The 12,202-nt window shown below is 50.2% G+C and overlaps 1 protein-coding gene across 1 annotated transcript in view; it reads right to left on the bottom strand.

Annotated features, from left to right (window-relative positions):
• ACSS1 (acyl-CoA synthetase short chain family member 1) overlaps positions 1-12,202 on the bottom strand; it is a 171,042-nt gene that overhangs the window by 91,394 nt on the left and 67,446 nt on the right. Inside the window, exon 7 of the mRNA XM_075339418.1 lies at positions 1,681-1,818. Coding sequence (XP_075195533.1) covers positions 1,681-1,818 — 138 coding nt within the window. The remainder of the gene's footprint in view (positions 1-1,680; positions 1,819-12,202) is intronic.

Here is a 12,202-nt window from a genome sequence, read left to right on the forward strand (position 1 = left end):
TAATCAGATTCCATAGAGGCAAATTTATGTATTTTTACAGATACATTGCAATTCTTTAATATAGGAAACGGTATTTGGCCTTGTACATTTTTAATAACTGCTGCTGTATAAAAATGTATTGCAGAAGGATGACAAATAAGAAAAAACTGTTTTATGTATCAAAGTTTGATGATATTTAAAACCCTTGTGAGAACCCAGATTTAGGAGACTTTTACGTCTGGTGAAAACTATGAAACCTGTGACAGAGTCTTCTAAGAGATGGTCAGACAGAGGTATGAATCTAGCTTAACTCCTTACCGACATATGATGTACTAGTACATCATATGCTGACTCCCTGGCTTTGATGCAGGCTCGCAAGCCTAGCCAGCATCTGTCCCAGCAGATGATGGCTGTGTTATTCAACCATCATCTGCCTCTAACAGACGTGGGTGGACCTCTGCTGGTGGCTGTTAAGCTAATAAATGCTGCTGTCAATGTGTTAAAGAAGCATTTCATGAGCAGCAGCGGGGAAGGCATGTCGTTCTATGCACACATCGGCATGCCTGTGACACAATCGCAATGGATTGCCATAACAGCTGGGGGCCTGCTGAAGACCTCAGTGCCTGTCATGACGGTACTCCAGTGAAAGCCAGGTTGTTATTGCCATTCATAAAAGACCATGATTTTTACTATACATAGCAATACCCTATCAAATACAGTAGAAAGTAAAAAAAATTACTTTAAATGAATGAAAAAAAAAAATATATATATATATATATATATAAAAACAAATTCAAATCACCCCCTTCTCTCCCATTAAAAATGAAGAAATACAAAAAAATACACATATTTGGTATCACGGTATTTGTAAAAGCCTGCTCTATGAAAATATAAAATAAATTAACATGATCGGTAAATGGCGTGACAAGAAAAAAAAACAAATGGCAGAATTATTTTTTTTTTCGGCCAACGCATCGACATAAAAAAATGGAATAACAGACGATCATAACATCGTATCTACCTCATCACAGTATAGATAAAAACATCAGCTCAGGGCAAAAACAAGCCCTCACACAGCCCCATTGACCAAGAATGTCAATTGTTACAGGTCTCGAAACATGGCCGCACATGCTCATCACCACTCTACTCACATAGGGGACTCTGGTTCTCTTGATCTGTGGGGGCCCCTGCAATCACAATGTATGATGTATATATATATATATATATATATATATATATATATATATTATTATATATATATATACATATATATATATATATATACACACACACATACAGTATACTGTATGTGTGCGTGTATATAAATATTTATACACACACACACACACACACGCACACACGCACACACGCACATATATATATATAATTACATACATTTTGATTGCAAGGTTCCCCACCGAGCAAGAGAACCGGAGTCCCCTGTGTGAGTGGAGTGGTGATGAGCATGTGCGACCACTAAGTTACATACAGTAAATGGAGCAGTGGTCGCACATGCTCACCAATACGTTATTGAAACTTTGAGACCCCAGTTCTAGTGAAAAGCAGGGTTTATGGTGCTTGGACCTCACAGATCATACATTTATCAGATACCTTGGAGAAAAGTGATGTTGTTTATGGGACAACCCATTTATAGGTTTTCTTACAACGTATATAAATGTAGGTATTAAATTAATCTCCTACCTGAGCCCAACATTTTCAAAGATGACCGATCGTATTTCTTCACCCATTCATCTCCATATTTGAGCAGGAGGCGTATTGCCGTTGGTGCGCCATAAAACTGATTAATCCTCAACCTCTCCACCATCTCCCAATATCGACCTGAGGAACGTTAGTAATATTCTTTATAGTAAACGTCATCTCAGTCGTCCATGTTACACTTTATGGCAGTACATTTTAGTTCCCTTGTAAATGTGATGCTTTCATATTAAAACATAATATACAGTAATAAAAGTCACAAGAGGTTTTGTAAAAGCTGCCTGGCATAAAATAAATTCTGTAACGAATAACCACTCGAAATCATGAGACTTTTCTTTTAAAAAGTTAACCATTGAATGACACCACAAAATGGCAGCTATCCAATCTCATAAATTCTGCAAAGTCAATATGTTTAGAAAAGAATGTTTGATGAGCTTTGTATTTGTAAGGAGTCGCTCAACCCCATTCTACATATTAATTAGGAATAAGGCCGTTCCATAGCTTAACGCCTAGATGCAGAAGGTCCTCCTCCGTGCACCTACGCATGTAATCGGTGAGTTCAGCGTCTGCACAGAAGTGGACACAGCCAAGGAAGTGGTAACATGGGGTAAATTACCATCATCCATTGTTTCACCATCCAATCGATGAACAGCAGAGATTTATCAAAACTACTGTTTTAGGCTAAGTTCACACTTCTATTGTTTTGCATCAGTCACATGCGTTGCTTGACGCATGTGACTGATGCGTTGTACAACGGATGACAACGGTGACAAAGAAAAGAATTTCTTTGTCGGACTCCGTTGTGTGTGGGGGACGGTGTTGAGGACGTCAGTGCCGCGGTCTGCATGGCTGGGGACAGGTGAGTGTGTGTGTGTGTGTGTGTGTGTGTACATGCGGAGTGCGGGAGGGGGGCGGAGCGTGAGGGGGCGGAGCCGAGCGGGGCCGTGGAGCTGAGGACGTCAGTGCCGCGTGGACTGCAGGGCTGGGGACAAGTGAGTGAGTGTGTGTGTGTGTGTGTGAGTGTGAGTGAGTGTGTGTGTGAGTGTGTGTGTACACATGCGGAGTGCAGGAGGGGGCGGAGCCGAGTGGTGAAGTGTCGGCCTCCTTGCACACTGTATCCAGGGTAAATATCGGGTAACTAAAAGCAAAGCACTTTTTGCTTGGTTACCCGATATTTATCTTGGATACCAGCGTACACCGCTCAGCGCGGGCTCCCTGCTCCCATAACCACTGTAAATATCGGGTAACTAACCAAAGCGCATTGCTTGGTTACCCGATGTTTATCCTGGTTACGGGGGCGGGGAGCCAGAGAGCGCATGCGCAGCAAAATCCTACGGATCGCGCTGCTCAAAAAATGTTACAGGCTGCGTTGCTCCCGCTCGGCGGTCAGTTAAAAAACGACTGACCGCGACGCAGCGGATGCAACGCAGCATCATCAGTCACAATCCGTCACTAATAGAAGCCTATGGGGAAAAACAGGATTCCTGCAAAATATTTTGCAGGATACCGTAATTCCTCAAGGAGACGGATTGTGACTGATGCAAAACAACGGAACTGTGAACTTAGCCTTATCTGCAGATTATCACTAGAGGAAAAGTAAACCTGCTGCTAGATAATGCAACCACACTTCCACCACTAATTGGCAGTTTTCTGTGCACACTGTGCATAGGCAGTAAACCGCCAATCAATGGTGTGGACAGGGTTATAGAGAGCTCAGTATTCAGAGAACTGCTAGATTTGTAGTTAGCAAAGCTGCAGCACCCAGTAAAGTGGGTGATATATTGCTGTAATCAGGGTCTGTGCCCCTTCATCCTGCTTTTCCCAGATGGAGTAGCAAAAAGTTGATGACAGATTCCTTAAAAGAAAAATGATCTTAATTTGATTCCAACCACCATTTAAATTGACAGTATATTTCATTCTATCATATTTGCAGGACTACCGTATATTTATTTTAAATATAAACCTTGTAAATAATTAAAAAGGGTATCTCCATTTAAAGGGAACATGTCACTTTAGAAAAAACTAGTAATAGTATTTATAGGCCAAAACCTCCATTACAATGCTGTCCAGTCATCTTTGTGAAAGTGCAGCTACCAGGAAAAACTGAACTTTTTTCCTCTCATGAGCTACTGGCTTTCAGTCAGGAGTATGTGTCCAGAGCGACTAGTGTCACTGCTCACTATACTCTGTGGTGCTGTGAGTGGTGACTGTAGCTGCTCCATGCGCCTCCTTAAGACTGTAAGCCAGTGTCTCCAGGGAAGAAATAAGTTCACTTTCTCCTGGTAGCTGCACTTGCATTATGGTGGCTGGATAGAATTGGAACACTATTAGCTTGCCGATTTACGCTATACAGTATCTGCAGGTACATAGTGTTTTCCAAGATGGCAAGTTGCCTTTAATAATTTTGTGGCATTGAGCTAGCATATGCCATAACATTTAATCTGTGTGTGTGGGGGTGATCAAAGAAACATGACATTTTGGCAGTTCTCATGCAAAGCGGTGCTCCCAGCCCGCCGGTGTGCAGGATATTGGAACACCACTCTATTGATGTCAAGTAAGTCAAGCTGTTTTATGGCAGAGAGAGTTGTTGTGCAGTGAAAAATCAGTTTATGAGCTGTTAACTACCCTAGCGCTGTGGCTCATTCATTTTAAGGATTGGGTGGTTCTCAACAGTACCCCATAATGTGATACAATAACCTCTGAAACTGGATGCAAACAGGCCCACCAAAAGTTAAAAGAGCTATCCGATAAGTCAATATTAGACCCTTTAATAATGATGAAGAGCAAGAACCATCTGCAGATTGGTGTCTTTTTGTTTTGAAGTGATGTCAAGGTAGCGCGGGGCAGTAGTCACGAGCGAGGGGCGCCTTGGCAGTCCTGTTTCTTTGGTCCGCGCTACGGCCACCTCCACAGAGCAAGGAGGAAGGGATTGGTCGTGGTGATCCTGGCTGCGTGTGTGGACTTTGTGTGTGCAAGCTATATCTGTGATAAGGCCCTCATGCAGACCAGGATTTTCCCACTGGGGAGCCATAAGAATGGATTCGTGTTTCTTTCTTCACAGTCATTTACTAACAGTTACACACAGTACTACTGTCATATCATTACTGTGGGCACAACACTTGAATATTTTCGGTACAGTACATTTAACTTCAAGCCACAGTTCTACCACAGGCTGCTCCATAGTTACTGGTACTACTGCTGCTATTTGTACATCCTCATTTATGTCTGGCACCACAGTTTCACACAATAAAGTCAGAGTCCCGCATGGCCATGGTCTCATCCCACTCACAGGGTCCCATGCTGTATAACAGTTTCAACCACTACCGGACAAGGCTCGTCTACTGGTGATTGCATGGTGACCTGTTCGCCCAGGTCTATGCCAAACCTCCACTTTGGGACTAGTACAGCTGGAGTCAGTCCGCTACCCAGGAATCCTCTCTAGAATTTGGGACTAGTCCTCACGACTGCGGTATGGAGGTGACCTCAATCGTCCCAGACTTGAGTCCTTCCTATGTGCTCTGTTCCCGGGGTGACCTTAAGGATCAGGTAACGGTTGCCACAAGCACCCAATTTCTTCAGACTAAGGGGTACTTCTCACATAGCGAGATCGCTAGCGAGATCGCTGCTGAGTCACGGTTTTTGTGACGCAGCAGTGACCTCATTAGCGATCTCGCTGTGTGTGACACTGAGCAGCGATCTGGCCCCTGCTGTAAGATCGCTGCTCGATGCACACACTGCTGGTTCATTTTTTTTATTGTTGCTCTCCCGCTGTTAAGCACACATCGCTGTGTGTGACAGCGAGAGAGCAAAGATCTGAATGTGCAGGGAGCAGGGAGCCAGCGTCTGGCAGCCTGCGGTAAGCTGTAACCAAAATAAACATCGGGTAACCAAGGTGGTACCCAATATTTACCTTAGTTACTAGCATCCGCCGCTCTCACGCTGCCAGTGCCGGCTCCCTGCTCCCTGCACACGTAGCCGGATTACACATCGGCTAAATAAGCAAAGGTTTGCTTATTAACCTGATGTCTACTGTGGCTACGAGTGTAGGGAGCCAGCGCTAAGCGGTGTGTGCTGGTAACAAAGGTAAATATCGGGTAACCATACCCAATGTTTACCGTGGTTACCAGTGTCCGCAGCTTCCAGACGCCGGCTCCCTGCAAGCGCAGCATCGCTTCCACGTCGCTGCTGGCTGGGGGCTGGTCACTGGTCGCTAGTGAGATATGCCTGTTTGACAGCTCACCAGCGACCATGCAGCAACGCACCAGTGATCCTGACCAGGTGAGATCACTGGTGGGATCGCTGGTGCGTCGCTAAAGTGTGACGGTACCCTAAGGTATCTGTTGGGCTTGCACACTTCTCCTAAACACTATAGTACCCACTAGTACAGCTTTTCTCACTCTAAATCCTACTCGACTGACAGACTAGGATGGAGTCAAGCTGTATCCTGCAGCTAGCTCCTCCCCCTGAGGGCGACACACAGAACTTAACTGTTCACTGCCTAAGTTCTCCTGTCACAAGGCGGAACCTATTCACTTTATCAGTAAGCAGTACCTCGAACAAGCCACTAGATGGCCACACTTACACTCTAGGCAGGAACACAATACACACATAAATACAGTTGACATTATTATAATTTAAGCTTAACCATTGTCTTGAGGGTGGGAGTGTGGCGCCCCTGACCTGGTCAGGCACCACTGAGTACTGCACCCATGCTGGGGACAGTACAATACAGGTAATCCAGAAGGCTGACCGAGGTGTGACTACACAGGCGCATAGTGATCAGGCCTCACACATGTACCTTTGAGAGGACCCCTGGGGATCCCAGGAGGGGGAAAAGCCTTCACCTCCACTGGAATAGTGGAGGGGGCCAAAAGCCTCCATCTCCTCTCAAGGGGTGTGGTAAGAGAGTCTGGTTGCTAGGTGGCGTAGGCAAGAACAGGAGAGGAGGAGCAGTGAGCCAGTTCAGTGCAGAGTCCAGGGAGCTCGAGAGAGGAGCAGATCCCGTGGGCTGCTGTAGTCTGACAGCGTCCGCGCAGTGGCTACCGACGGGGGAGAACGGTCAACTAGGAGTGCTACCCGAAACCCATCTCAGCTAGAGAGAGAGCACGGAGTGGGAAGTAAGGAGACTGCTAGGGAGTACCAGGCCCAAACGGGCGGCAGATCCCGAAGCGGAGATAGATCCAGCTTTCTTTTGCTAAACCTGCCGGTGTGGGGCTCTCAAAGCCCACGCCACAACACCACAAAAGCCGCAGCCACGTAGCCACAGATAGGGCCCATAGGTCACAGGAGGCAAGTAGCTGGAGTGGCCTGGTCCAGGCGACAAGCAAACGGCAAACGAAGGGGAGAGAGGCTGCAGCATCTTCCCTGGGTGACCCCCATAGGGACTAAAAGTCGGGGTTACCCCAAACCACCAAGGGCTAAGGAAGGCGAGTTGGTAGTCACCATCAGAAGTCAGCCTGAAGGATACCTGGTTCCCACTTGGTTCATCCCAGCTATGCCCGGGTCACTCACCCTGCCATCAACTGTGAGTAAAAACCCTGAAAGACATCCTGCTTGTGTGGAGTCATTCTGCGCCTTGTAGTTCTACACACCTACACAGGGCCCTGGGGCTTGCCTCACTCTCAGGAGGCTATCACAACTGACTGCACCCACCATCAGCCCCAGGCATCCCTTAACCTGCAGGGGCGGTCCCCACTGACCGCAAATCTGAGAGTGGCGTCACGACAATCAAGAAAGAAGGTTTCCTACCTGTGACAAGATCCAGACTGACAGCGGAGTCCCTGAAGGTAATGCACCGACACAGCGTTTCCGGGGCTCGACATCTGGCGTCACGAACAGGATAAGGACTAGACCTGTTCAGACAGGTGACCATGTGCCTGGGCGGTCCGCTTGAAAAATTGGAAGCGCCGCCATATTGCCACCATGAAAAGCGCGCTGAAAAACAACAGCAGCCCGCGCTGGAAGAAGTTACCGCCCACGAAGAGGTGTGGCTACCCAGAGATCCCCTGCAGAGTTCTGACCTCGCTTGTAAAGAGAGCGGAAGCGTCGAGAGACGTCGGGACAGAAAGGGAGCCAGAAGCCTGCTGCTGGGAGAGGAGCTGCTGAAAGAGGCAGAGCGGAAACTGAACAGCTTGCTACTAGAGGCAACGACGAGTCCACTGCTGGGAAATCGTGCAGAAGAGGGCGCAGAAGAAATGGCGTCTGACCGCAGAAACCCAGAACCGGGCTCCGCTGCCTGGTGGTATCGGGAGCTGGCCCAGTTCTGCGACCGACTGGAGACCCGGGTCGTGGAGCAGATCAGAGAAGAACGCATGGAACTTCTGGAGATGGCTGCCGCGGTTCAGGCCTATGAAGGGAGAGCCGCGCGCCGAGCGCCAGACCGAGTGGCAACGACTCAGACCCCGATGCTGCCACCGATGGGTGAGTCCAGTATTACCCCTGCCGGCCCGGATGCCCCGACCCCTGCTGCCACGCCCGCGGTCCCTGAAGAGGCGCCCGGCGCGGCGACGCTGAGCCAGGCCGCAGCCACGCCAGGTGCGGCCCGCCAAGCCCAGGCCGCCGCAGCGATGCCCTGCTCGGCCCACCAAGACCCGGTCCCTGCAGCGATGCCCTGCTCGGCCCACCAAGACCCGGTCCCTGCAGCGATGCCCTGCCCGGCCCGCAAAGAACCGGCTGCCACCGCGACCCTCATCCGCGCCGCAGGCGTAACGCTGACCCAGGCCGCCGCCCTACTAGGCCCGGCCCGCCAAGACCCCACCGCCGCAGCAACGCTCGTCCGTGCCGCAAGTGAGGTGCTGAACCAGGCCGCAGCCACGCCAGGCGCGGCCCGCCAAGCCCAGACTGCTGCAGCGACGGCCAGCTCAGCCTGCACAGAGCCCACTGCAACAGCGACGCCGACCCAGGCCGCCGCCATGCAGGGCGCGGCCCGCCAAGACCAGGCCGCCGCCATGCCAGGCGCGGCCCGCCAAGATAAGATTGCATCATCATTAACCCCGGCCTGCAAGGCCAGAGCAGACACCGCTCCCCAGTCCAAAGAGGTCCCTGCTGGAAAGCCCACGCTGGGGGAGGACCCCGCATACTGGCAGCTGAAGGCTGACATGGAGGCCAAGTTTCCACAATGGTTGGTGGACCAGTACATACTCCCTCCGCACACCCCCAAGAGGATTCCGGCAACCCCTGCAGCAATCACGCCAAAGAGTCCCCCGCCTGGGCCTGCTGAAGGAAGTCCATCCCCAGCACCGCCACCAAAGGAGTGCCAAGAAGAACTAAGGGGGAGAGGAGGCCAGGAAGTTGAGGAGTTGACTCAGGAGCCACCAGCTGTGGACCCATGCCCAGAGCCAGAGATGCTGCCATATTCCCGCTGGGATGAAGAAGACCTGACACCGTCTGCTGACGAAGATCTGACCAGAAACCTCACCTGGGGGCCTGCAGGCATTGAAGTAACAGCCCAGCAGAATCAAGCCCGCAAGACACGGCGCCGTAGCAGAACCCAGTTGTCTCCTGCACCGCCATCCCCAGAGCAGAAAGATGAAATAACGGCCAGAGACTTGAAGGAGAAACGGTTCCTGAGAAGAGCCAAAGCACAGGTCAGAGGACCCCTTTGTAGAGGAATTGTGGAAGACTTTAGCCTGAAGTCAGGATACGGGTTCATCGTTGCACCTGGTATCAAAGAAGGCATTTTTGTCAATAGGAGAGACGTCAGAGCTAATTTGCCCAGAGGACATCCTGGAAGGAACCTGCATACAGGAGACTCCGTACAGTTTACCATGCATCAAGGAGAAAGAGGGTGGTATGCGCTAGACGTAACACCATGTCCTACAGAAAAAGAAACAGATACAGAGAAAGAAACAGATACAGAAGATACAGAGGAAAGAAAAGAAAAGGAACCCATTGATGACCAAGATGGAGAAACCAACAGGTGCCGCAGCCCTACAGGCCCAAGCCCTGGTAAGGAGGAATCTGCATAAAGTAAAGTACACCAAGTTACTGTTTTGACCAGTTTGAAGTTTGCAACGTTTACAAGTTTAAGAGATGTGCCCACATAAACTAATGTGAGAAATGAACCTTAAGGCTATGAACTGGCTATAGCCACAAACTCTCGCAGTGTAAATAGTTACACCAGAGGCACCACCACCAGAGTCAGCCTGTTTAGGGGCTTGGCTCGTCTGCAACCAGGGAGCACGTCCGTTTATGGGGCCTTGGCTCACCTGCAACCAGAGAGCATGCCTGTTTATGGGGCCTGGCTCTCCACCACAAAGAGGGTACCTGGTTAGCACCAACTGTGGAGGCCGCCTCTACATCCTGCCAGAAGAGGCTGAAGGCGCGGATCCACCAGGCCAGGTATACCCTGAAAAACCACCAGCCCATGAAAGCCGCCTCTACATCCTGCCAGAAGTGGCTGAAGGCGCGGCCAACGTGAAAAGGGTTTTTGGGTGGGTTAACGGACTTGTGGGTGGAGGGTGGTGATGTATGGTACCTGGTGATCTTAAAATGTTTTACATGTTTTAATGTTTTATGCATTTTAAAATGTTGTCTTGCAGCCCGAGGACGTGCTGGTGATAACTAAGGGGGAATGTGGCGCCCCTGACCTGGTCAGGCACCACTGAGTACTGCACCCATGCTGGGGACAGTACAATACAGGTAATCCAGAAGGCTGACCGAGGTGTGACTACACAGGCGCATAGTGATCAGGCCTCACACATGTACCTTTGAGAGGACCCCTGGGGATCCCAGGAGGGGGAAAAGCCTTCACCTCCACTGGAATAGTGGAGGGGGCCAAAAGCCTCCATCTCCTCTCAAGGGGTGTGGTAAGAGAGTCTGGTTGCTAGGTGGCGTAGGCAAGAACAGGAGAGGAGGAGCAGTGAGCCAGTTCAGTGCAGAGTCCAGGGAGCTCGAGAGAGGAGCAGATCCCGTGGGCTGCTGTAGTCTGACAGCGTCCGCGCAGTGGCTACCGACGGGGGAGAACGGTCAACTAGGAGTGCTACCCGAAACCCATCTCAGCTAGAGAGAGAGCACGGAGTGGGAAGTAAGGAGACTGCTAGGGAGTACCAGGCCCAAACGGGCGGCAGATCCCGAAGCGGAGATAGATCCAGCTTTCTTTTGCTAAACCTGCCGGTGTGGGGCTCTCAAAGCCCACGCCACAACACCACAAAAGCCGCAGCCACGTAGCCACAGATAGGGCCCATAGGTCACAGGAGGCAAGTAGCTGGAGTGGCCTGGTCCAGGCGACAAGCAAACGGCAAACGAAGGGGAGAGAGGCTGCAGCATCTTCCCTGGGTGACCCCCATAGGGACTAAAAGTCGGGGTTACCCCAAACCACCAAGGGCTAAGGAAGGCGAGTTGGTAGTCACCATCAGAAGTCAGCCGGAAGGATACCTGGTTCCCACTTGGTTCATCCCAGCTATGCCCGGGTCACTCACCCTGCCATCAACTGTGAGTAAAAACCCTGAAAGACATCCTGCTTGTGTGGAGTCATTCTGCGCCTTGTAGTTCTACACACCTACACAGGGCCCTGGGGCTTGCCTCACTCTCAGGAGGCTATCACAACTGACTGCACCCACCATCAGCCCCAGGCATCCCTTAACCTGCAGGGGCGGTCCCCACTGACCGCAAATCTGAGAGTGGCGTCACGACAATCAAGAAAGAAGGTTTCCTACCTGTGACAAGATCCAGACTGACAGCGGAGTCCCTGAAGGTAAGGCACCGACACAGCGTTTCCGGGGCTCGACAGGAGCACATGGGTCTTGCACCCTCTTATAGAAGGAGATTGATTTTGCTTATACCCTTCATCATATTAGAAGGCTCACTATGGGGTTGGACACTGTCTTACAGGGTAGCAGGGGCAAACATACCATTGGTTCAATCTGTGCAACTCCATAGGGGTCCAACGGGCAAGGGGGCCGCATCAGAGCAGATGGAATTGGGTATTAAGTTGAGCTATTGGACAGCAAAGGACCCATATATTTTTCTTGTACAGGGGCCTTCTAATCTCTGTGTCTGCCACTGCAAGGTAGCCATCTCCAATAAGTGGCACTTGTAAAGCTGGGTTTACACACTGCAACATCGCAAAGGACATCGCTGTAACGTCACCGGTTTTGTGACGTAACAGCGACCTCCCTAAGTCTCTGTTGAGTCTCTGGTGAGCTGTCAAACAGGCAAACCTGGCCAACAACGCAACAGCGATCCGGACCTGCAGAGCGACCTAGCTGGTTGTTGGGGACGTTGATAAGCAGCTTTTTGAAAGGGAAGTTGCTAACAAAGTCGCTGCAAAGTCTTTCACACACTGAAACTTTGTAGCGATGCATGCTGCACAGCGGGAAACAAAGGACCTAGGAATGGTCCTGAACGATTTGTAGCGATCAGCAACTTCACAGCAGGGGCCAGGTCGCTGATGTGTTTCACACACTGCAACATCGCAAACGACATCGCTATTGCGTCACAAAACCGGTGACGTTACAGCGATGTCGTTTGAGATGTTGCAGTGTGTAAACCCAGCTTTAGACACCTT

The sequence above is a fragment of the Anomaloglossus baeobatrachus genome, chromosome 3 (genome assembly GCF_048569485.1).
Source record: "Anomaloglossus baeobatrachus isolate aAnoBae1 chromosome 3, aAnoBae1.hap1, whole genome shotgun sequence".
NCBI lineage: Eukaryota > Metazoa > Chordata > Amphibia > Anura > Aromobatidae > Anomaloglossus > Anomaloglossus baeobatrachus.